General features: G+C 42.4%; 7 protein-coding genes across 20 annotated transcripts in view; 3 read left to right on the top strand and 4 right to left on the bottom strand.

The window, feature by feature from the left end:
* The first annotated feature begins 66 nt into the window (after positions 1-66).
* LOC120457841 (glycoprotein-N-acetylgalactosamine 3-beta-galactosyltransferase 1) lies at positions 67-7,906 on the top strand. 3 transcript variants are annotated; one of them, XM_039645353.2, is made up of 4 exons: positions 67-298; positions 5,960-6,130; positions 6,341-7,230; positions 7,296-7,905. In XM_039645353.2, the coding sequence occupies exons 2-4, from the start codon at positions 6,088-6,090 to the stop codon at positions 7,527-7,529; spliced, it is 1,167 nt and encodes a 388-aa protein (XP_039501287.1). In that variant the 5' UTR covers positions 67-298; positions 5,960-6,087; the 3' UTR covers positions 7,530-7,905. The 3 variants fall into 3 exon arrangements, with proteins under 3 accessions (XP_039501287.1, XP_039501303.1, XP_039501296.1); XM_039645369.2 differs by lacking the exon at positions 67-298 and adding an exon at positions 374-523 and having other exon boundaries at positions 7,296-7,906; XM_039645362.2 differs by lacking the exon at positions 67-298 and adding an exon at positions 4,862-4,998 and having other exon boundaries at positions 7,296-7,906.
* LOC120457856 lies at positions 1,882-4,392 on the bottom strand. The gene is made up of 2 exons (XM_039645374.2): positions 4,010-4,392; positions 1,882-3,949 (listed from the first exon to the last, which is right to left on the bottom strand). Exons 1-2 carry the CDS (start codon positions 4,050-4,052, stop codon positions 3,780-3,782), a joined length of 213 nt encoding a protein of 70 aa, XP_039501308.1. The 5' UTR covers positions 4,053-4,392; the 3' UTR covers positions 1,882-3,779.
* A 284-nt stretch (positions 7,907-8,190) lies between the features above and the next one.
* On the top strand, positions 8,191-9,468 carry LOC120454861 (dTTP/UTP pyrophosphatase). Its single transcript, XM_039640407.1, has 4 exons — positions 8,191-8,331; positions 8,399-8,643; positions 8,772-8,918; positions 8,974-9,468. The coding sequence occupies exons 1-4, from the start codon at positions 8,242-8,244 to the stop codon at positions 9,119-9,121; spliced, it is 630 nt and encodes a 209-aa protein (XP_039496341.1). The 5' UTR covers positions 8,191-8,241; the 3' UTR covers positions 9,122-9,468.
* Positions 9,469-9,671: 203 nt separating this feature from the next.
* On the top strand, positions 9,672-11,558 carry LOC120454850 (argininosuccinate lyase). Its single transcript, XM_039640369.2, has 3 exons — positions 9,672-10,287; positions 10,664-11,064; positions 11,134-11,558. The coding sequence occupies exons 1-3, from the start codon at positions 9,717-9,719 to the stop codon at positions 11,413-11,415; spliced, it is 1,254 nt and encodes a 417-aa protein (XP_039496303.1). The 5' UTR covers positions 9,672-9,716; the 3' UTR covers positions 11,416-11,558.
* A 171-nt stretch (positions 11,559-11,729) lies between these two features.
* LOC120454854 (tetraspanin-6) lies at positions 11,730-14,213 on the bottom strand. Of its 2 annotated transcripts, none has more exons than XM_039640384.1 (5): positions 14,165-14,213; positions 13,924-14,035; positions 12,732-12,920; positions 12,421-12,591; positions 11,730-12,357 (listed from the first exon to the last, which is right to left on the bottom strand). In XM_039640384.1, exons 2-5 carry the CDS (start codon positions 14,002-14,004, stop codon positions 11,872-11,874), a joined length of 927 nt encoding a protein of 308 aa, XP_039496318.1. In that variant the 5' UTR covers positions 14,005-14,035; positions 14,165-14,213; the 3' UTR covers positions 11,730-11,871. The 2 variants fall into 2 exon arrangements, with proteins under 2 accessions (XP_039496318.1, XP_039496328.1); XM_039640394.1 differs by lacking the exon at positions 14,165-14,213 and adding an exon at positions 14,102-14,120.
* Positions 14,214-15,394: 1,181 nt separating this feature from the next.
* LOC120443765 (CD63 antigen) lies at positions 15,395-18,001 on the bottom strand. The gene is made up of 4 exons (XM_039623062.2): positions 17,856-18,001; positions 16,839-16,929; positions 15,753-16,355; positions 15,395-15,623 (listed from the first exon to the last, which is right to left on the bottom strand). Exons 2-4 carry the CDS (start codon positions 16,905-16,907, stop codon positions 15,549-15,551), a joined length of 747 nt encoding a protein of 248 aa, XP_039478996.1. The 5' UTR covers positions 16,908-16,929; positions 17,856-18,001; the 3' UTR covers positions 15,395-15,548.
* Positions 18,002-18,289: 288 nt separating this feature from the next.
* Positions 18,290-23,005, bottom strand: part of LOC120443713 (pneumococcal serine-rich repeat protein) — a 36,686-nt gene continuing 31,970 nt past the window's right edge. For 6 of the 11 annotated variants that reach the window (XM_039622986.1, XM_039622962.1, XM_039622970.2 and 3 more), the window contains 3 exons: positions 22,276-22,940; positions 21,554-22,217; positions 19,725-20,898 (listed from right to left, as the gene is read on the bottom strand). In XM_039622986.1, coding sequence (XP_039478920.1) covers positions 19,994-20,898; positions 21,554-22,217; positions 22,276-22,940 — 2,234 coding nt within the window. In that variant the 3' untranslated portion in view covers positions 19,725-19,993. Of the gene's footprint in view, positions 19,005-19,724; positions 20,899-21,396; positions 21,464-21,553; positions 22,218-22,275; positions 22,941-23,005 lie in introns of those variants that run through there. The other 5 variants (XM_039623019.2, XM_039623050.2, XM_039622994.2 and 2 more) reach the window with 3 other exon arrangements.

Raw genomic sequence — 23,005 nt, 5'->3', positions numbered from 1 at the left:
AACTTGTTTTTGCCTGTGTACTCTCTTCTCGCTCTTGTTCGTGCTCAGTTTTAGAATTCGCGGCAGTTGTTTTTGTTTGTCCGGCGCGTTCGCTCGCTTCTCTGATGCGCTTGTCGAAAATCAAGGAAAGGGCGCGGAAAATAATTTTAATTAAATATTTTGAGTGCCTCGACTAACACAGCAATTAAGCGAATGTGCAAAACGTGAATGCAATAGTCAATAAAACGTACTCATCGCGAAATTAAAAGCTTTTTGGGAGCGTCCTGCGATGGAGAAACGCGTGAGGAAAAATCAATTCGTAAGTAAATGGGCGACGCGGAAAACGGTGATTTAAAAACTAACTGAAATGAAACGCGTGCGGAATTCACCTGAACGCCAAACCACTCGGTCAGCAAAAAAAGCAGAAATAGCGTTTTGTGCCAAAACAGAAAGCGCAATAAATATTATATACAATTGTGCATATGATGTTCATATGTATGTACATTGGGTGCCAGAACAACGTGCCAGTGAAGACCAAACGAAGGTGAAGAGTGAACAAAAACAAAACAATAAGAACAGACAAGTTTAAGTCACTGTTACGGCAAGTAACGCACGAGAATATACATACATTTGTACATATGTATATTGGTTTCCAACTGGATGGATTGGAATGGCAACTGAAATTGACTAGAAGGAAGTGGAAGGAAGAATCGCCGCTGACGGCCCTTCTTCCAGTCCGGCCTCTCACACTTTCATAGCCCCTTTGCTGCAGGATGTTCATATAAGCCCAGTGAAAAGAACTGGGAACAGTTCAAAAAAACCATGACAGTTTCAGTGACCACTAAGGATCTTAACTCCCAACAAATATCTTTCCAACTGTTCCTAATTTAATAGTGAAATCTGATCCTATGCCAGTTCCTAAATATCGAATTTATACATTGAGTTCAAATTATAAGGGACCAAAAAAGAATTTATTAAATTTGTTGTTAAAATGTAATGTGCTATTTTAGGAGTATTTGAGTCAGTAAAGGCGGCACAATCAACTCTAACATGTTATCTGTGCGAGGGTCGTTGGTCTGAAATATATTTAAAAACTCGCTAAAAAGAAGCAATATGTGGTTGATAAAGAGGCGAGAAGTGGGTTTCAAAATCGTGGTGTCTTATCCTGGTGGCTGTTGTTGTCACTATTAATGCATTGACATTCCCAAACAGCTGCACTTCGGTCTCTCGCTCTCCGGCTCTCTTCAGTTGTCATTTCCGTTATGCCTTGCCATGCACTCTCTGCTTCCCCCTGCACTCTTCTGCATCCGGGGGGTGAATTAACTGCAGCCGAAACGCATTTACTTTAATTTATTTGTGGTTCCAGTGGGCGTCACTTTCTCCCTCTCTTTTGTGCTCTCGACTGAGAGCAGCACATGTCATTCTGCTTGCATTTGTATTTGTACTTCTCGCCGCTGCTCTCTGATTAGTCTCCTGTTGTTATTGTTGTGGGGACAATTCGTATGCAGATTGCACCTACTGATTACCATTCAAATTCAACTGATAATGGAAGCTGCAATTTGCACTACAAGCATACATATGTTCTTCCTGTGTCAAGTGGAAAAAGAGTATTACTTTATCGCCATTACCATTACCGTCTGACATCAACATAATGAACAGTATTTACAGCATATGGGATGTTACAATGATAATATGTTATATGTTAATGTTCTATGTTAACATTGCTCTGCATGCATGTAACCCTATCATCAATTTATTGCTTTGATTATGAATGCCTTCAAAGCTAACTCTAAATTATTCCAAAAACATTATTTTTAAAACTATACAATGCGAGTTCAAATAGTTTTTTAATGCATTATACTTGGTTTGGGTGTATTTCATCGCAAATGTATGTAAATTCGTAACTGCAGAAATCGGATTTTGAATTTGAATTTGAATGGACTAACCCAATAACCTTAAATCAGCTGTGCCCTGCGGGCCTTACTATAGAACAATGTTCAATGGACTCCAAAAGGTGGCACATAAGATTGACGTGAATAGACCAATACCTATTCATTAATCAGCAATCAATTATCTATCAGCAAAGCCTTTCAATCAATATTTAATTAAGAACTCCGATTCCGACGTTTCTTCTTATCCATTGAACAGAGTAATAGATATTGTTAATTGGGACAGAAAATAATAGTTACTTGAGAACACTTGTAGATAAGCTCTCTACTCCATACGGTAGAACAAGTTTTAAGGAATGGAATTTTAAAGAGTTTATTAATACTGTAATCAGTTTGTTTTCTAATGGGATATCAACTAGTGTTCGTTCTTTAAATGAATCATAGTATGATTTCCGTATATAAATCATCATGAATTGCAATGAATAAACAAAGAAACTAAGTTTTAAATACGAATGCCATGTTTCTGTTTTATGCCTGATAGCTTCCACTTTGATAAACCACTCTGGTTCCATTGTGTCAGTCCTTACTGTATTGCTTATCAGAAAAGGAAGCTACTGAAAGTGAGTTGACATAAAACGATAACTATAAAGAACGGGAATATTTAGTAGAGGGTCCCAAAAATAAAATACAATTACTGAATTTAAATATTTGCGGGATCGCAGAGCGTGGCTGATTTTATTGACCGCAGATGAACAGCGGCCAAACAAAACAATTGTACAATTGGTTTGGTTTCGGTTTCGGTTTTGGTTTTGGTTACTGGTCTTTCTGTTTTCATTTGTTGAAGTACGATGAATAAACTGTCACGCTAGTCTGAGTATAGGACAGCAAAAAAAACACTCTATTACCTGAATGACATAATAATAAATTTAGTTTAGCTTAAATTCTATTAACAGATGCTCCATTACGCGCTTTCGCTTAATTAGTTTAGAAATCAATTGTATTTAACATATTTGAATGTGGCTCTTTAAAGTAGCTTCGGAACTTAAAATTATATATAGTTAGTAACCATTTAAACTACATAGGTTGACTTTTAGGGAAAACATAGTTGCTCTTATCTATTTAAGTTACGGTGAGGAAAACATTTTATGTCAAGGGTTCTACACACATTCATTTTGAGAATTTCTTAAGCTTTACAATGTCACAAAATATATTATGTTGCTATTATCTTTGCAAGCTACCTTTTTTACGAGACAGTCTGGTGTTATAATGTTTTATTATCTTTGGCGTTATCTGAGTGCGCCACAAAATCCGAATTTTCAAAGATAACTACTCGAAAACGTAATTGCACGAATAAAGCTAATCACCATGGATATTAAATAGATCACTAAAATAGAATTGCTAGGCCAGAATTGCTGGATGAATTATACACACGTTCATATTCGTGCTACCGAACAACATGTGATTATATAATTTTCTTTTTTGCTCGTCTAGTAATTTTTCAATTGGCCGCTGCACTGCATGGGAATAGTTTTGGATTGGCAATGGATCTAATATTAGAACATTTGTAGACACAATATTTGCCGCGATTCGCAAACTCGCAAACTTTTGTTTGTTATTCACTCCACGCAAATCGGACGTTCAAAAAGCGTTCGAATCTGCTCAGTAGACTACAATGATAAGCAAATACGCTGTTAAATTGCGTTTAATTGCCATCGTAAATTGGATTTGAACGGCGTTAGGGCCGTCTGACATGTTGTTCATGCTTAAATTTAATTAATTTGCAATTACAATTGCAATTGCAAAGCGCAGCACCAAGCTTTGGTCTCCGATGTGCCACCCACACAACCTGGCATCGCATTCCCACATTGCCACAGAACGTAGATGATTGCTGGCCGGGCTCAGGGGTCTATCTCAGATTTTCCAAATCCTTGACCTGGTATCTGGTGACTGCACATCCTCAGTGAGATTTGGTCTGAAGCTGTCAAAGTCATCGATGCGCAGCGGGATGGCGACGAGCTTAACCAGGCCAAAAAAGATGGCTAAGCACAGGAAAATGGTCAGAATCACTTGACTGGGCGGCACTAGAAAACGCATCATATTTTAGTAAACTGTCTTTTGTTGAATTTATAAACTCTGCAGACCCTGGCTGGAGGACCAAGGCAGCTTAGTCCGAGACGATGTCATTTTTATCACACTTTACACTTTGATGACAGGGTTCCAAATGAGAAATAAAGTCAAAACGAAATATCGAGTTCAAAGAGCCACCAACTGATCAAACAAAAATTACGCCAGGCATTCAAACATACAGTAATCTCTCAGATAAAGGGAACCAGACCCGGATATGAAAAGAATTCTATACATCTAGATTCAATACCACCTTTGATTTCTTTAAACTATTAATAAGTCATGTACAGTATATTCAAGTACAATACCCGGATATGAAAAGAATCCTATACATCTAGATTCAAAACAACCTTTGTTTTCTTTAAACTATTAATAAGTCGTGTACAGCATTTAGATACTATCTCAAGATAATTATTTTATTACCACCATGGGCACTTGAAGTATGTTTCCATCTATATAGTCCCGCAAATGGTCTATTAGTCCGAAATTATATAGAGGCAACGGAAATTGACCCAGAAAATGTTATTAGCCGAAGTAATCTGCAATGCATGTTGGTGATAACCACTAATAATATGTTGCTGATAAGTCCAGGTAGTGTGGAGAATGATAAGACCCGTCCTTGATAATGGACAAGCCCATGTGATTCACCAAAAATCAATTACCAAACTGCCCATGCCACCATATGAATATCTACATATGTATGTACAGATGTACATAAATGCATTTGCAAGGCCCTTTACTTGTTTTACTTCTATTTTACTGATAAGTGAAAACAACTGCAATAATTGAAAAGAGAACAAAGCGGCGAAAATGGCGGAAAATGTAATTGTAAATTGCTTAAAAACCATCTGCATTTCGGTGCTCTACCCACATTTATAAACCAAGTGCCAACTTGTTCGGGTCCAGAACTGCAGTCAAGTTTGATTTACTGGCGCAGCTGGTTTGCATACACCTGCTAGTATTACTACCAATATTATTGTTTTATCCACACAAACAAAATTATTAAGTAAGTGCTAAACAAGAGAGTCACTAAACAATGACTGCGACAAGACGAGTCGAGTCGAAACAAAGAGATTTTCGTGCTCAAACCAAAGATTTAATGGTTTTAACAAATGTGACGACTGCAACTAATTATTCTTCAATAAAGTTTATTTTTGGTCAGTGAATGAAGTCATTCTTAGGGGTTAATGTGCACTTCTAAAACCATTTAAACATAGTTCATTCAAACCAGTGAATTCTAGTTGAAATATAGTTTATTAATTAACATCAATTATGCAATTATCACTAATTGTGTGACTAGTTCAACGACACCAACAAAAAGCATTCAATTATATTGGTTTAGTGCTCGTTTAGCTCATTCCTAACTACGAGTAAACAAAACTGTGAAACTAAAAGAAACCCATGACGAAAAAAACTAACTTTATTACGGTGTCAAAAGTGTAATTGCGTTTCTATTTGCACTTTGCCACAAAATAGTCAAATACTTGGTGTCCAAAATCCCATGAGATTCTCCATGTTGTCCGCTAGTTTTATGACACAAACTCGAAAATAGCAAAATATTCTTTGCGCAGACTCTTTATTTTTCTTGATTTTTCTGGCTTTTTTTGCAATGTTTACCATTGAGGGCAAAAAGGCAACGTATTGCAGTTATCTCGGAAGGAAAAAACGCGCAGACACGTGCAAAACTCAAAAAGAGCAAATATAGAAATATTAAAATGTTTTCTGAAATAAATATTTATCAGCAACGTCGCCGCACTTGCAGAATGCAACTCCGAGCGGCGGCAATTGTCACGTTTTGCATGAGATTAACACAGTTCGAGTTAACCGGGCGGAGAAACAACCAGCTCCATGCTCAGATAGTTGACACAAATGACCGAGTGCAGATGCGAGCCGAAAAACGCAACGATTTATTCTAAAAATACACACACGTGGCTAATTTAATGGGAATTTGACCGACTTTATTGCAGAAAATGTAAGGAGAAGCCTCACCAAGTTCCCCAGCCGAAGAAACGCAACCAAAGAAGCTGCCAGTCCTCAGAAAAGGCTCCTCAAAGATCCTTCCATCCTCAAGCCAGTAAAATCAAACTAAAGCCAAATGACTGCCAACAGTTTGCTGGGAAGGTCCATACTCAACGAAGGTGAGTAATACTGCAATGCAGTAGCTTTTATTGAATTCAAGAGACATTTCAAATATGTATCCTCAGTTTAAATTTTCTTGCATTAAGTTTGAAGCCATCTTAAAGGCATGCTCTTATAAAACCTTAAAAAACTTAAGAACTCAGCGTTAAAGAAATGCTAATGTCATTAAGAATGAACATCCGCATTAATACAGCCTGCATTTTCCGCAGGACGCTCAAACAAGCGCTCATTTGTGTCCCTCATCGTGGGCCTGATCGTGGGCTTCTGCCTGGCGGAGCTGTTCGTCTACTCCACGCCGGAGCGGAGTGAGTTTATGCCATACGATGGCCATCGGCACGGCGACGTGAACGATGCCCATCACAGCCACGACATGATGGAGATGTCCGGGCCGGAACAGGACGTGGGTGGACACGAGCACGTGCACGAGAACTCGACCATTGCGGAGCGACTGTATAGCGAGGTGCGGGTGCTCTGCTGGATCATGACTAATCCGAGCAATCATCAGAAGAAGGCGCGCCACGTGAAGCGCACCTGGGGCAAGCGGTGCAACAAGCTGATCTTCATGAGCTCCGCCAAGGACGACGAGCTGGACGCAGTGGCTCTGCCCGTGGGCGAGGGTCGCAACAACCTGTGGGGCAAGACGAAAGAGGCGTACAAGTACATCTACGAGCACCACATCAACGACGCCGACTGGTTCCTCAAGGCGGACGATGACACGTACACGATAGTGGAGAACATGCGGTACATGCTGTATCCGTACAATCCGGAAACTCCAGTCTACTTCGGCTGCAAGTTCAAGCCGTACGTGAAGCAAGGGTACATGTCCGGCGGTGCCGGATACGTCCTCAGCCGAGAGGCTGTGCGTCGCTTTGTGGTCGAAGCCCTGCCCAATCCGAAGCTGTGCAAGGCGGACAACTCGGGTGCCGAGGACGTCGAGATTGGCAAATGCCTGCAGAATGTAAACGTGCTCGCTGGGGACTCGCGAGACTCAAATGGTCGGGGTCGCTTCTTTCCATTTGTTCCGGAGCACCATTTGATTCCATCGCACACGGACAAGAAGTTCTGGTACTGGCAGTACATCTTTTACAAGACGGATGAGGTAAGACCAGAATCAGTTAAAAAATATCTCATTACATTCGTTAAAACTAACACTTTTGATTTCAGGGTCTCGACTGCTGCTCGGACAATGCCATATCCTTCCACTACGTCTCTCCCAATCAAATGTATGTGCTGGACTATCTGATCTACCATCTGAGACCGTACGGCATCATAAACACACCCGAAGCATTGCCCAATAAGCTGGCCGTGGGCGAACTGATGCCGGAGATTAAGGAGCAAGTGACGGAAAGTACGAGTGATGGGGTCTCCAAGAGATCCGCCGAGACAAAGACGCAATAATAGAGACACACGGGTAGACTCTTCAATGTACATATAGCTTTTGTATATATGAATAGATAATTGTGTAATCCTACATGATGAATCGCTGCAAGCTATCCTAGCAATGCCATTACCACTTCCATTAATCAACTTTATGTCGTCGGTCCATTTATCCACATCCCGAAAGGTTTCGTTTTGGGCTCTATTGCAGAGCTCTCTCCTTTTGTACAAATACCAAAACTAGGTATAATTTAGTTACTTTACTGTAGTTTGTAATTAAATCTAGGTTGTAATTATAACCGTATAAAGTCATCACTAATAGGGCGCATTTACTATTGCATTCTGGTTTTCCGTCACTAAGTTGGCCATTAAGTCTTATACATATGTAGTTGTATATTTAATCTCTTTTGTGATTGAGATTATTACGTATTATAGATCTTAATCCTCTACATGTATTGAATAAAATGCAAATGTATTACAACGGATGTTATTTCTCTTGTTGATGTGTAAATGAATTTCACGTAACTATTTTTCGGGTGTAACCGCCAAAATTTTAAATTTTAAATTTGCAATGCACTGCAACTTTGTTCTATCGATTCAAATGGTGAGACTATTGATATCGGTGTGTGTCTCAGCTACTTGGTATGTGTGAACAATCGGTTCAGCTATCAGTTATCGGTTCGCCTGCCATCTCTTTAACACATGTTTTGTTTGTAAATAAAAATTAGTAATAATGTTGGCGCCAATTAAGCACTTATTGGGGAACTATCGCATTGTCTTGGCCAGCGGCTCTCCACGGCGACAGGAACTGGTCAAGATGTTGGTAGGCAACACCAGAAATCGAAATCCAATTCAAGGCATAACTCATTTTCACCATTTTCACATTTAAGGGCCTCAATGCAGAATTGTGTCCATCGACTTTTGAGGAGAATTTGAACCTGGAGGATTTCAAAGAGTTCTCGGATTATATAGAAGCCACTGCTCTGGGAAAAGCCGAGGAGGTGTACACCAGATTGAGCTCCGCGGGGGACTGCAAAAACCTAATTGTCATAGCCGCAGATACGATGGTGACCTTGGGAAAGGAGATCTATGGAAAACCCAAGGATCCTGCGGATGCTGTACGCATGCTGACCAAGTAATGCCCTCTCCCTAGGTTATACATACAATGTCTGAAGGTTATACAATAATTTGTATATCAGGCAGTTGTAGGAGTGCCTACATCTACTAAGATTTTGGTATAATTGCTTTTAAATGGTCTTGCAGTCTCTCTGGAACCTCCAACCGCGTTTTCAGCGGCGTTGTGCTGAAACATGCCAACGGCATTCGCAAGTTTACGGACACGGCGGACGTATACTTTGGTGACCTGCTGCCGGAACAAATTCAAAGCTATGTGGACTCCGGAGATCCTCTGTAAGCAGCTTCCATAGAAGATATTATTAGCAATATTGTAACTTTCAAATTACAGAGATAAAGCTGGTGCTTATGGTGTCCAAGGACCTGGGGGAGCGCTCATCCACCGGATCGATGGGGACTTTTACTGTGTCATGGGGCTGCCACTGCATCGACTGTGCTGTGAACTGAATAAGCTTTTCCTAGAGGATCTGTCCTCCTAAAAGCTGGTGTCATCGTCGCCGTCATCACAACCAAACTATCTGAGCTTTATGCGGCAACAAGCGTCAGAGGCTACACACACTCCAGCGATTTTAATCTTGGTTGATAAGCGGCTATATGTCTCTTTTTAGCCCAAGGCAATTATAAATAGAAAATCATATAACAGCGGGCAGAAGAATTATAGTACATGTTGTACGAGAGAGCAGGGAACAGTGGTCATATTGCTTTGAACTGTGAAGAAAAATGTAAACTCCGTATTGACTTAGATTTTATAATTTTGTTAAACTTACTACATGTTATTAGTTGGCAAATAGACGTAAACGAATTGCTTTTGACTCCAAACCATCTATTCACAAACTTTGGTATTCTTAGACTTCTTTTACTATTGTTATTTATTACCACATTTGTTTGAACCTACTGTTAACACTGAGAGAATCTCGCTTTCGGCGTGCCCCAACCATTTAAAAATGAGCGATTTTATTTTTAAAGATAAGATGGGCTCTACGACACAATAAAGTACTGTATTTACGAGCTTGGCTGCAGAGCAACCGGCACAGCCCCAGTAGTCAAACAACTGTTGCGCCAGTCGGATCCACCATGACACAGATCCCCGAGAGCAGCTATAAGATGTGGGGCGGACGGTTCAGCGAGGGGCCGCATGAGGCCCTCCAGTCGCTCAACAACAGCCTGCCCTACGATTGCCGCCTCTATGCGGACGATCTGGATGCCAGCAAGGCGTATGCAGAGGCGCTCCATCTGGGCCAGCGGCTGCACACGGGCAGAAGCAGAAACGACCAGGTGGTCACGGACATGAAGCTCTGGCTTCGCAAGGCCATTCGTGAGACCTTGGGCCGCCTGAGTCGCATCATCGAAACGGCCACCCGGCAGGCGGAACTCCACCTGGGCATCCTCATGCCAGGATACACGCATCTGCAGCGAGCCCAGACCGTTCAGTTCTCCCACTGGCTGCTCTCGCACGCCTTTGCCCTCCGGGAAGATGGCCAGCGGCTGGTGGAGCTCCGGGATCGGGCCAATGTCCTGCCCCTGGGAAGCGGCGCTCTGGCGGGCAATCCCCTCGCCATCGATCGTTTGTGGCTGGCCGAGAGACTGGGATTCTCGGGCGTCACAGCCAACAGCATGCACGCCGTGGGAGATCGAGATTTTGTGGGTGAGTCTGGCGGAGAATCGCCCACTTAAGTCATTTCAAAGTCGATGATAATGGATTTTGGTTCGATTGATTTCTTATCGCCGTATCGCTCCACTTTTGATTATTAAGGGGAGAGACTGATAGGTGTGGCTGGTATAATTGCTCAGATTAAACAAAAATAGAAAACTTGATTGCGCTTCTCGGCTTGTGGGTTTTTTCCCACAAAACAGCATGTTTTATTTCAAATTTTGTATAATTATAAACAGCGCCGCAATGCAACTTTTAAATTAACTTTAGGCTTTGATATATTTTTAATAGGAACATCGTACACTGATAATTGACTTCTATGGATGTCGTATATACTTTTATTAGATTTGTTGATTGTTTATTCTCTTAGTTGACTTCATCTACTGCTGCTCTCTGGTGAGCCTCCATCTGTCGCGCTTGGCGGAGGATTTGATCATCTACAGCACCAAGGAGTTCGACTTCATCAAACTGGCCGATGGCTTCTCCAGTGGCAGCAGCCTGATGCCCCAGAAAAGAAATCCGGACAGCCTGGAGCTGATTCGCGGCATGGCCGGAGTGATCACCGCCAATCTGACGGGCATAATGATGACCATCAAGGGCACTCCGTCCACCTACAACAAGGACTTGCAGTACGACAAGCAGTTCTGCTTCCAGTCCTTCGACAAACTGACCCAAGTGCTCGAGGTTACCGATGGTGTCCTGCAGACAATGCAGCTGAAGCCGGAATCGATGGAGGCGGCACTTAGCACGGACATGCTGGCCACTGACTGGGTAAGTGCGCCTAAAGAGATTCTCAACTAAAATTGCATAAAATACATTACAAACATTATCTTTCTTTAGGCCTACTATCTGGTGAAGAAGGGCGTTCCATTCCGCCAGGCGCACCACATTATCGGTCGCGTGGTTTCGGAGGCGGAGAAGCGAGGTGAGGACATCACCGATCTGCCGCTGGGAGAGCTCCAGACATTCAGTCCTCTCTTTGGATCGGATATCGTTGCGGTGGCGGGTTACTCCAACAATGTCGAACAATACAATGCGATTGGTGGAACCGCCAGTAGCAGCATCGTGGAACAACTGCGATTGCTCAAGAAGTTCGCAAGGGAGTTGGCCAAACAATCCTAGGACGCAGACATTGCAAAATCCGACTGATCCGATGGCCAATCAAATGAAAACCGAAATTATATATTGTCAAAAAAACTGGTGCTTACCGAAATATAACATACTAATAATAAGAGCAAACAAGGTAAATGGTTTCCAAATTATTTCCTAATTATTTCATTGGCAGCTATATGATATAGTGTCCTAAATCCGATCATGCAGTTAGGCTTGAAACTGATAAACATAAGGATATGGCTCGAGAATATGTATAATTTAGTCTCCTTAGAGGTATACAAATTATAAAATACTGCCACGTCCTTTATAAAATAATTCGTCTATACCTTTAGCAGGTAGTCTAGTACCACCGCGTTTATTTCGTTTAACTGTAAGTGTAGTTAACAAATTAAAAAGTTACATTTACAAGGGTATCTCTTTGGGAATGCTATACGGTATAAATAGGGCTTCGATCGCAGTCGCTGCCTAGTTGACGCTGGGGCTCTGGGGCGTGTAGGTGTAGGGTTCGTGGGAGCCCTGCTCTCCGTTGTCCAGTTGCTGGTAGCCGGTGACGGCGGAGTTCTGGGGCAGACCCACCTTGCCGCCGGAGATGAGGACGCCGAGGCTCTGCTGCAGCTGCCAGCGACGGGCCTCGCGGATGGACTTGTTCCGGCGGAGCGTCTTGGCCAGCATGAAGGCGCATAGGACGCCGAGGAGCTGGACAAAGGCCACTGTGGTGGCACCGGTGGCAATCAGCATGGCGCTCTGCGACACGATGAAGTTCATCTTGCGGAAGCAGCCGTAGTCGAAGGTCTCCAGACAGGTCATCTCGGTGGCGCCGTCCACACTCCTGGGCGGTGTGCCGCAGCAGGAGTTGGGCACCACCACGTCATCGGCTGCCAGAGTGGAGTTGATGTTGGGGGAGTAGTAGTTCTTCCAGTCCTCCGGCTCATTAACTCCGCAGCACTCAAGCTGTAGTCAGGAAGTACGTTAAATTACATTGAGATTCATATCTTTTTCTTTCAGTGTACACACCATAGATTGCATGAAGTCCACTCCAGCTTCCACATATGGATCGTTTTCGTAATCAGCCAGGGCCTGGTTCATGGTTCGGATCAGCATGCCCCTCACCTGCGATTGCATCACAAAGGCGGCGATGGCGGCGGAGACCTCGAGGATGAACACCAGGAACAGGCACACTCCGTACTGCAAGAAAAGTCAGGATATTAGCAGAGAACCCATTTAAATCTCCGTGTAGATTGTTAATGCTAGATGATTTCCTTTCAACTTGATAGAATAAAAGGCTTAGCTAGTCATAGGATATTCCATGGAGTTATTGCCCTTACCAAATTGATGACCATCACACTCTCCTTGACGGCTCCATAGGCTCCCAGGGTAGCCACTGCGATCAGGATGAATCCAATGGCAATGAGCAGTGCCGGTGGCGACGAGAAGTGTCCATCGATGAAGAGGCTGAAGTCGCCGAAGATGGTCTGGATCGTGGTTCCCACCATAATCAGTAGGATGGCGGTCAGCTGGGAAAGGGAAAATGGGAAACAGTGTAAGAAATCGTTGGGAATTGCATGTCAAATCCAATTTGCGGTGAGAAATGCAGTGTGACTTTGTGAGCACATGGAACGCAGTTGATTTGCAGTGAGTGCATTCAGTGGGTTGTTCATCTATAATTATGTCCATTCTGAACGATCAAAAATGGCGAATTAGCTTTGTTTTCTAGAGTGCTAACACCTTATTCTACATATATTTTAAATAATAATAATATAACACAATAACGATACAAATAATGGATTGGCATTGTTGGCTTTTTGAAGCATGTTTGCCTCAACCGCACACCCACTCATTTTACACACTAACGTAATTATTGGCTTGTTTAGAAACAAGTATGTTAATATTTGAATATTGTAGATCAACAACAAAGTACAGAAAACATTTATCACCTGGCCCGGAAATACATACATGTGTACATTGTTCAGCCCACAATATGAAAACCATTTTGGTCTGGCTATCTTATCAAAATGAGTAATTGCAAAGCTGAGTTATCGTAAGGAATGGTGAAATATGAAATAAAAATATTTATAACCGGATTGGTATGAGTGTAATGTTGAACCTCATGATTTTACTAGTACCAAAAATATATTTATCAACCGTTGACACGGTAAATTTTCTACTATTTTTGATCTAGTTGGTAATTTATATGTTTTTGGAAAGCAAACAAAAAACAGTTGGTAAGAGAAAATGGTTCTTGACCTGTTTCTCTTTCCCTCCGATTTCCCAATTTCGCTCTCATTTATTTTCCTATCAGCGACTTACGTAGCTGCAAAACACAAAATAAAGTGCTACACCCACACAAATTTAGCTCCGTGATAAGACTAGGTGCTCTGTGTGATAAAAAAGGCAATCGCAGAAAATGGAAAATAAGCCAAGATGGCGGAGTAGTGATTCATGGTTGGCATTGATGGAGGAGTATGTTCGAGGATCCAAGATGCAGGTTGCAGGATGCAGGATGCAGGATCTACTCACCGCAAACATGAAGCTCACGATGATGAGCATGTACTTGGCGCACCTCATGCCCGAATTCAGCTGCAGTTCCCTGTTCGCCATTTCGCTGTTCGCAGTCTCGCTTGGGTGTTAGCTGCAATTTGTGGAAGTGTTAATCGCAGACCGATTCCGATATATACATATATATATATATACACACTATATATAGTATAGTGTATTGCTCGCTTTAATTTGCCGTCGACCGACCCGGCAGTGCACGTACTTTAACTTTTGCTAGTCTCACCTGAACTGAGTGGCAAAACGGTTAAGGCAATCGGCCAACTCAATTTCAATTGCCAGCCAGCCGTCTCTCTCCCACGCTCCGAAAGGGGCCGTCCGGCCTTGCCGCCCTCTCACTCCCACTCGCTCACACACTGCGAGAAATTTCAAGCTCAAATACAAGTTTTATATATAAATATTTGCTTTTTAAATAGATTATTTCCTTGTATACAATTGAATACTTTGTCTGCAAGTGTATCCCTTTTGAGTATATAATTTAGGTTCTACATTGAATAAGCATCATGAATAAATATATTTATTTATATATATTTACTATTCTTGAGCCGTAAATAAAATAAAACTTTTAGATGGCATTTACTTTTCCAGTGAACGTGCCACTTTGACTCTCTGGAAAGCTTTCCAAGCGACCGTTATCAGTTGGACAAATATGTGATAAGATAGGGATTTCCTCGTTTCATTAGGCAAGTTTTTGCAATAATACGAAGTTTCAAATATCGACTATATTCAGTGATTTTGAAAATGTTAAACTTACTGAAACTAACAGGAACTCATCTACTTATAAGACTTCAGTCCCCATAAACCCACATATGCCGTGCTGGTCAAGTTCACATGTCAATGGCAGTGGCTGAGTAGAGTATATTATCGATTTAAGTTCAGTTTTAAGTGAGTCAACTTCTATGGACTATCGATTTTTTAATCGCGCTGCACTTCCAAATTGCTTGAATTATTTACAGGTAAACACAGGTGTGCTTGCTCATAAGCATGCTAGCTATCTGCCTGGCTTCGCAGGGAAAATACTTATTTATGTGCTTTTGTATACATGCGATGACTATTTTTAATGTTTCATATATAGATCTTATAATATAAATATTATATTATAAATATTATATACACCTCAGCTCAAATATAATTAAAAAGTGTGATTAAATTCAATAAGATTAAATATTATTATTATGCCACTTTTAAAGCTTAAGTTCACATCGTGAGAACGCAGTATTTTGATCGACAAACTTCCCTTATCTGTTCGTAAGTATACAAGTGATACGGCAAGATTTAGAGGACCAGAATAATGCATTAAAAGTTTTATAGACCGCAATGGCAATATGAACGATAAGATTGCATTGCTAAATGCGATCAATATCATAAAGAGCACCAGTAAGACGATAGGCCTTTTTAAATAGCAAAAACAAAGGTGATATACATTTGTTACAGATTTGGTTTAGAAGTATATTTATTTATTTATACAAGCAATGCTAAAAGTCATTACATCTCTAAGAACATCATCGAATTCAGCAGTATCTTAAAGTAAATATCGGCACTATTCTCATCTGGTTCGTGATCCCACAGAATCGAGTTCTTCCAGTGTCCTACATAAAGCCGGTGATGCCATTACGGATTTTGATCTCACGTGCAATGTAGCAGGCGAAGATTACTCCAAAGAACTGGAAAGTAACGTAATTAACAGTTGTTATTAAAGGTACTAGAAAATAAATAGAAATTCGCAAACATTGGTCTATTTATATGTCAATATGGAATACATTCAGTAATTAGTGAAAAGCAGCTTAACTCACCTGGAGGATGGCAATGACCACGCCCGCCGCCCCCAAGCTGACCGCGTGGGCGGAAATGTAGGCGGAGAACCCGTCGAGGCATCCGACCTTGTGTCGGGTGTCAACGCTGGCCATAGTGTCATTGCAGGTGAATGTGCCCACTGCGCCAACCGGAATGTCGCAGCAGGAGATGGGCAGCTCGCCGTCGGGGAAGGCGACGCTCCAGTCCTTGTAGGTGGATACACCGCAGCAGTCGAACTCCTCCTGGATGTCGTCCCAGAGTTTGGTGGTGGCATTCTGGTTGTCACTGTTATACTGGTTCAGCGAGTAGGTCAGCGAATTTTTGATCAAATTGCTGGCGTCGTTGCGCAGCACATAGCCACTGATGCCAGCGGCCAGCTCCAGGATGAAGATGATGGCCAGCATGACCGAGAAGCTGAGCACCAGGCAGTAGTTCTCCTTCAGGGCACCCCAGCAGCCAAAGAAGGAGATCACGATGATGAACGATCCGATCACGATCAGGAACGTGGGTATCGCGAAGAACTTTCCGGCCAGGAAGAGCTTGTAGCCCGTGTAGACGGCGCCAACTCCGGCTCCAACGGCAATCAAGATAATGCCTGTGATCTGGATGGATGGATATAGTGATCAATATCAACGTCTTTGTTTGCGGTCTTTTAGCAATTCATCATTTGGATTTATCATTATTGATTCATTTACAATTATTTTTAGGAAAAGATCTCATTATTTACCTTAGTTAAATTAAATTTGTTGTCGAAGAGATAAGATAATGCTTGTAAGACTTCCAAAAATAAAAAAATAAATAAATTGTGGCGGTTTAAACCCCTTTCAAAAGGTAACTTATTGATGCTTATAAGGTTGTGAAAAAATAGCCCATAAGCCTGTAGTTATTTGTAATAATACCCAATATATTTTATGGACAAGTCCAATAATGTCTAGAATAACCTTTTGGTTCTTCTTTCTTCATATTTAGTATATGTTGTGTTCCTTTTGACCAACAATCGTTTATTCAAAATATATATATTATTCGCTTTATCAGTGCCCTGTGACTGTTGACTCATCCAAACAAAGAACAAATCATTTACTCACCAAAAAGATCAAGTTAAATCCGAAAAGCGTGTACTTCACGGCATTGGCGCTGCCAGTTAGAAGCGACATCTTGTTTGTTTTAGTTAATGCGCTGTAAAATCAATATTAATAAAATGCTTTAGACCAATAAAGATAGATTTTATGTACGTGTCGAAAATAAAACACAACCGACGCAAATCGATGCCAAAAGTTAAATAGACTGCAGCCCAAACTAAGACACCAATGAAGGTTTGACTCCTAATCAACAAAACCCAATATATATATGTATATATATATATATATATTAACTTATCAGTAAATGATATGGCACATAGCTTTTGTCTAAGCCAAAGGTGGTCAACTGCTGTATTTTTAATGTGCTGATGTTGCCGAGACCGCCATTTCAGACAAGATAAACGAACGTATTGAATAAGATAAGATATGATGAAGTTTGGTAGAAAAAGTTTGCACATTAAATTACAAAACATAACCATGAATAGTAACAATAATATCTATTAAACCTACTCAATCCAAGTGTTTTTTATTTTTGCGAGTACCATTTGATTAATAACCTGGCCTTAATTTTATATATAAACTGTATTTTGGATGTAAAAAAGGAATTCAGCGAACTTTGTGCCAATAGTTCATATGACTCATTTTGGCAAGGGAAGCATTCTAAAAACACACTAAAATTCCATGGAAGACACATATATGTATTAATTTGGCTCGATAGTGAAGATTATAATCATGCCTATAGATAAGAAAGGCAAGTGTTAAGGGTTCCTCTGCCTATCGGATCGATGACTCATTTATATGCCAGACCAGGTGCTGCAGTGCATCAGAGTGCCTCAAATCACTTCGCACATTGGCATTCATAATTATGTGGGTTTTTCGAAAGTTTCTTTTCGGATCGCTACCAATCGGTTATCTTAAAGTTGTATTGGTTCTTATCAGTTTCCCAGTTTAAGCATAACGCAGCGACACTTGAGTTTTCCTTTATCACTTTTTACTGTTTTACTGTTTTTTCAATCTACTCACGGCACTGAAAGTGGACAAGTTTAGTTTAACCTGACGGCAGTTGGACAACAACTGAGAGGCTCTTCCATTTACCGAATCGCTCGCAGAGGATTATTATTGCGAGCACCCATAAGCTTTGCTACCTATCGAGTTGTTGGTTTGCGTGAGTTTGGTGATAAAAAGTAAAATATATAACGAAATACCTTGGGGAAAAGCTGCGAAAAAGCTTTTCACAGAGTTAGCACGGGTCTGCGAAAAGAGAACTTCCACGTTGTTTGTTTCGAATTGCATGGGCAAATATTTTATATTTCATCACTCTATCGAACTTTTGTCTCTTGTTAAAGTATGGACTGCAAATAGAACTATGGTTCGCCGTGACTTTATATCAGCCAACATGGATTACGCGTCGCATACGCGATTTATCCCAATTCCTCATAAAAAATAAAGTAACTTAATTTGTATTTCAAAAAATGATAATTGAAAAATGTATTATATTTATTTTCATTCACTTTGCTTGTCGTACACTAAATGCTATCGAAGAATATATATGAGTATCATTTGTTATTTTATATGTTTAGTTTTTAGTTTAATTTTGTGGAGTTGCTGGCATAATTTTAATACTTGAATTTCGAGTGCAATGCCAAAGCGTGTGATTTCATGTTTTTTTTCTCAGTGTGTGGGAAATGCAATGTGGAAATGCGAACAGGAACTGGGAACTGGAACACTTTCAAAGTCACATTTTGCAATATTAGTAAGTCGGTTAGTTGGGGTGCCGTCAACCTTGAGTAATTTGTTTGAAATTTATCGCATTGCCAGAAAATTTCGCAAATTACCAAAAGAAAGTCTCATCGAATCGGGTTGGTCGTTCAGGTGTTAGTGCGTATTACAAACGTATACATAAATCATTTATAAATCATTTAAATTAGATGTTTTCTTTTCTTAGTAGTTCGTTGCTTCTGCGCCGGAGTTCCCACATCCTATTTCCTATCCTTGCCGTGGCGATCCCGCGGATGCCTGCCACTCGCCATCGTCGAGGTGGTCAGGCTGTGGACATGATGTGGCTGCTGCTCCCGATGACCATGTCCAGATCCCTGATGCTTGCCGCTGCTGCTGTGCTGGTGCTGATGATGCTGATGGTGCTGGTGTCCATTCAGTGTGCTTTTACCGTGTCTGTGGAGGAGGAGAATACCCTGTTAGATTTAAGATGACACCTCTGATAGTAAAAATAATTTTTAATGATTTTTCTACGGTTTTGTTTCTTAGGATAGTGTTGCCAAATTGCTACTTCAATTGCTACGTAGTTCCAGTTGCTAGAGAGAAATAGAATAGAGCAAGGCCGTTTGATGTTGTGTTTTGGTTTTTTGAATTCCAATTTCATTGATGATTTCTGTTGATTCTTTTTTTTTCTGCTTTCCAGCAACATGTTCATAGTCAGTTTTTAGAGTTGATTCTACTGATAGAGCGCAGTGTGCGTGGGGTTAGAAATTTGAGTGCTGTGAGTTCATTAATAGTGTTCAAACATGCAAGATCAATTGAGAAACGAGTATTAATTGGTTAAATTATATAATTGTTATATTAGTGGAGTTTGAATTCCGTTCGCATAGAACGTTGATAGTAGTGCTACATTTGAAAGTAGTGAAATTATATTTTAATGCCCATTTCCAAACCACTTTTCGTACTTCCCACTAAGTCCCAAAATCTCAACATCCCAACATGCAATACTGGGGGTTAGAAAAGTAGGAGGAATTTGGAAAAAACGCTTACGCTGTGAAAAGTAAAAACAGAACCCAGACAGGCCCTTGTTTCTTTTTGTGCTTGTGTTCATTGGCCGAGTTTTTGATTGTGTGTGCGCTCCAAAATAAATAATAATCAAAATTAACAACGAAAGTCTCTCTCTGACACTCGAATATTATTTTTGGGGATTTAGTATTAGTATGGGGGAACACAGTGGTTGGGTGGTTTTTGGGTGGTGGTTAGGAAAATGCAGTTCACTTTTTGCCCGACTGTGGGATATCAAACGTAATCGTGCATTTGGAATTATTTGGGTGTGCTTGTGTGATTTTTGTGACGAGATCCTGTCAGCCAAAAAATATGTATTTAATTTATATTTATATTTTTGGTGTCTTGTGGTCTTAGTTCTTAGTTCTGTCCCGCGCTGACTATGAACATGTGCAGATACCGAACGGCTGGTGGGTGGACACACTGCTGCGCACTTGCCGCATTTTCAGCCTCTTTGGCCAGCCGCCCAGCCGGCCACGCCCCTCGCGAGGCAACGCCCCCGCCGCTGAAGCACCAAAAAGCTGCGCATGCTCATTGCTCAGATTGTTTTGGTAAGGACGCAGCTTGTCCGCTTTGTCCGCCTTGCCCAGCTCCTCGCTGGTGGCATAGAGCAGATAGTTGTCGTAGACATGGCTAACACTCGAGTTCCGCTTGGCCGGCAAGTAGGGCAGAAAGGCGAAGCTGGAGCTGGTCGATTGGGTGGCCTTCAGGGCGGGTTTCCTGCGGGCCACACTGCGACACCGCAGGGTGGACTGATTGGAGTAGCTGGGCGGTATCATCTGCAGCTTGGTGCGGTACTCATAGCTGGCGGGCGGATTCACTGGCACTGGGATCAGGGATCTCTTTCGTTTGCTGCGCGGCGGTGGCTGTGGTGGCTGTGGTGGCTGTGGTGGCTGTGGTGCTTTCGTCACCGACTCCACCTCATCAATGCTAGCGTAGTCCGCCTCTTTGGCGGGCTCTGCGGCGTATTCGGCACCATGCTGTCCGAGTGACTCCTCGCTGGATTCGGTAGGGGCTAAATTCGTTACGTATACGTACGTCAGTTCGTGGTGGTGCGTGGGTGGTGCTGTGGTGGTGCTGGCTGATGCAGATGCGGTTGCAGATGCAGATGGTTTATGCACTGTGGTTTTCGATGCTTTCGAACTGGCTGTTGTGCTCGTGGTCGACTTTTTGTGTATCGTTGCCGAGTCGTGGCTACTGCGACTCGATCTCGTCTTACTTGGCCGACTGCTCTCCCGGGTTCCCGACGACGGGTGCTCACTGTGCCTAGAGCGACTGGAGTGACCTGTAGTTGGGACAATGGAGTATTGTTAGAATATGCTTTGGGAATATTACCTTAAACTAGAATATAAGATGTTGCTAAAAAGGATTTTATATCATATTTTGTTATAAAATTTCTGATTACGATTGCCTCTTATAATTATTACAAATTACTTTATTTAGTTTAAAGTTCAAACTAAACAGTCTCAGTGTGGGCCTGGTTTTAAATTACTTTGTGCTGAGTGTGTGTGACGGTGGTGTAAAAGTAAATTATTAACAATTTAATCAGTTCTAGTTTCTAACAATTTGTTAAATGTAAACACGTGTAAAACTTATGTGGGTGTGTTTTGCAAGAATTTCTTGATCAAATAAAAGCAATTTATCAGTTTTGTGTACCAACTCTTCTCGTGAGAACAATGCAAAATGTGGCTTAGATCATTTGATCAGTGTGATTTATATTTGATATAAGTGTGTTTTTTAAGTGTTAATTAATCTGATCAAAACTGAAACTCATCTGGCGAACCTAAAACGTTTGCTCAGCCTCTGCGGCTGTGTGGCACCCATAATGAGTAAGCCCAAAACAAGAAGTTCTGCAAGAGACAGGATCAGATTAACCGGATTCGATCACTCGGTTGCATCCTTTTTAATATCCTTTTTGTAACCTTTTTTCTTGATCTTACCCCTGGAGCGCGTGAGTTCATCGCGATGTTTCTCGCTGCCACGAGAGCGTTCCCGATCGCGTTCCTTTTCCCGATCCCGATGGCTGCTCGGCCGGGAGCGACTTTCATCCGCCACCCGGGAGGATCTTATCAAGCGACTGGAAGACGAGGTCTTCGACTCAGCGGATTGATCCACCTCGCGGCTGTGGCGACTGTGATGGGAGCTGCGCTTGGACTCCAGCGAAGATGATCCTGCCCCGGTGGCACTGGAACTGCTCCTTGGCTTGCTGCTGGTCCGATGGACTCGAACTTCGATTGGCTCGTGGCGCGACTTCTCCCTCTTCGGAGTACGCAAGCGCAGACGCTCGGCGCGCTGCTTGGTGGCCACCTGGTCGTCGGAGGAGCCGCCGCCGTGGGTCATGGACTCCCGCGAACTGGAGCGCGAACGGTCACGTGGACAGCACTCGATGGAGGACTGCGACGAGCTGCGAGCCCGCGTCGGCGAAGGAGTCGACTGCCTGGAGTTGCGACGCGCCTCGGAGGCGAAGGTGCCGCGGGCCACGCCCATCGATTGCGGGTACACCTTCACCTTCTCGTCAATGGTCTCCAATGGTTTGGCGCTGCGCCGCTGCAGGGAACAGGATCTGCGCCGCTGATCCTTGATGGCTGCCTCTTCGGAGAGAGCCTGTTACAGAAATGTAATTTAGTTAAGCTTCAGATATATTTATAAGTAAGCAACTTGCCTTCAAAGTCTGATCAGCGTTGCGGGTCATTTCGCTTAGGATCTGGGCGTCCCTCTGCAGGTCGGCCTTTCGCTCATAGCTGCCCGGCGATCGGGATCTCTCCGGCGAGTGGACTGGTGACTTGACCGTGAAGGTGGTGGTCAGTTCGGTGGCAATGTTCTCGTAACAGTGCTCCTCGTCCTCATCCAGATCATCATCATCGTCGTGGTTGTAGTCGTTGTCGTTATGTTGGGGACTGCTGTGCCTCAGCAGGTCGGGTCGATCGTTGAGCAGTTGCCACTTGGTCGTGGTCGTGGTATTTGCCTTCAGCTCATCATTGTGGCTCACTTTGCTGCGACTGGGCAGTGTTCTTCTGGGATTCGTCGTGGTCGTTGTGGAGAGCTTCGTTTGCTGTTGCTGCTTCTGCTGCACTCCAAAGTAGGAGAGTTCGTGTTCACGCAACTTGCGGGCACCGCGTGCCTCCTTCACAATCTTCAAGGACTCGCTGCCGGATTCATCGGCATTGTCCACGATGGACTGCGCTTGGATTTGCGGCTGAATAAAGAGGGTTCTTGGCTTGGCCACTGGGATCAGTTGGCCGATTCGTAGAGTGGGCGGTGTGGCCTTGGGTTTCTCGATTTGGGGAGCATGGAGCGCTATGTTCATCACATTCGACTTGGGAAGATCTGAAAAGATGATGAGAAAATAAGTGAGGAGCTATTTAAATATTACTTTTACTCATGTATATTAT

This window comes from Drosophila santomea, chromosome 2L, assembly GCF_016746245.2.
Source record: "Drosophila santomea strain STO CAGO 1482 chromosome 2L, Prin_Dsan_1.1, whole genome shotgun sequence".
In the NCBI taxonomy this organism is placed as follows: Eukaryota; Metazoa; Arthropoda; class Insecta; order Diptera; family Drosophilidae; genus Drosophila; species Drosophila santomea.
This window is presented reverse-complemented; position numbering and strand designations above follow the sequence as displayed.

What these genes read in the sequence shown, in the direction of transcription:
- LOC120457856 (XM_039645374.2), bottom strand. Translation starts at nt 4,052, where the DNA reads ATGACATCGTCTCGGACTAAGCTGCCTTGGTCCTCCAGCCAGG. An exon ending in GCCTTGGTCCTCCAGCCAGG is followed by an intron (nt 3,950 to 4,009) that starts GTCTGCAGAGTT and finishes TGCGTTTTCTAG; the next exon opens with TGCCGCCCAGTCAAGTGATT.
- LOC120457841 (XM_039645369.2), top strand. Translation starts at nt 6,088, where the DNA reads ATGACTGCCAACAGTTTGCTGGGAAGGTCCATACTCAACGAAG. An exon ending in AAGGTCCATACTCAACGAAG is followed by an intron (nt 6,131 to 6,340) that starts GTGAGTAATACT and finishes CATTTTCCGCAG; the next exon opens with GACGCTCAAACAAGCGCTCA. An exon ending in TCTTTTACAAGACGGATGAG is followed by an intron (nt 7,231 to 7,295) that starts GTAAGACCAGAA and finishes TTTTGATTTCAG; the next exon opens with GGTCTCGACTGCTGCTCGGA.
- LOC120454861 (XM_039640407.1), top strand. Translation starts at nt 8,242, where the DNA reads ATGTTGGCGCCAATTAAGCACTTATTGGGGAACTATCGCATTGTCTTG. An exon ending in AGGAACTGGTCAAGATGTTG is followed by an intron (nt 8,332 to 8,398) that starts GTAGGCAACACC and finishes TTCACATTTAAG; the next exon opens with GGCCTCAATGCAGAATTGTG. An exon ending in GTGGACTCCGGAGATCCTCT is followed by an intron (nt 8,919 to 8,973) that starts GTAAGCAGCTTC and finishes TTCAAATTACAG; the next exon opens with AGATAAAGCTGGTGCTTATG.
- LOC120454850 (XM_039640369.2), top strand. Translation starts at nt 9,717, where the DNA reads ATGACACAGATCCCCGAGAGCAGCTATAAGATGTGGGGCGGACGGTTC. An exon ending in GGGAGATCGAGATTTTGTGG is followed by an intron (nt 10,288 to 10,663) that starts GTGAGTCTGGCG and finishes TTATTCTCTTAG; the next exon opens with TTGACTTCATCTACTGCTGC. An exon ending in ACATGCTGGCCACTGACTGG is followed by an intron (nt 11,065 to 11,133) that starts GTAAGTGCGCCT and finishes ATCTTTCTTTAG; the next exon opens with GCCTACTATCTGGTGAAGAA.
- LOC120454854 (XM_039640384.1), bottom strand. Translation starts at nt 14,004, where the DNA reads ATGGCGAACAGGGAACTGCAGCTGAATTCGGGCATGAGGTGCGCCAAG. An exon ending in GTGTGATGGTCATCAATTTG is followed by an intron (nt 12,592 to 12,731) that starts GTAAGGGCAATA and finishes CTTTTCTTGCAG; the next exon opens with TACGGAGTGTGCCTGTTCCT. An exon ending in TGGACTTCATGCAATCTATG is followed by an intron (nt 12,358 to 12,420) that starts GTGTGTACACTG and finishes TCCTGACTACAG; the next exon opens with CTTGAGTGCTGCGGAGTTAA.
- LOC120443765 (XM_039623062.2), bottom strand. Translation starts at nt 16,907, where the DNA reads ATGTCGCTTCTAACTGGCAGCGCCAATGCCGTGAAGTACACGCTTTTC. An exon ending in GATTTAACTTGATCTTTTTG is followed by an intron (nt 16,356 to 16,838) that starts GTGAGTAAATGA and finishes CCATCCATCCAG; the next exon opens with ATCACAGGCATTATCTTGAT. An exon ending in TGGTCATTGCCATCCTCCAG is followed by an intron (nt 15,624 to 15,752) that starts GTGAGTTAAGCT and finishes GTTACTTTCCAG; the next exon opens with TTCTTTGGAGTAATCTTCGC.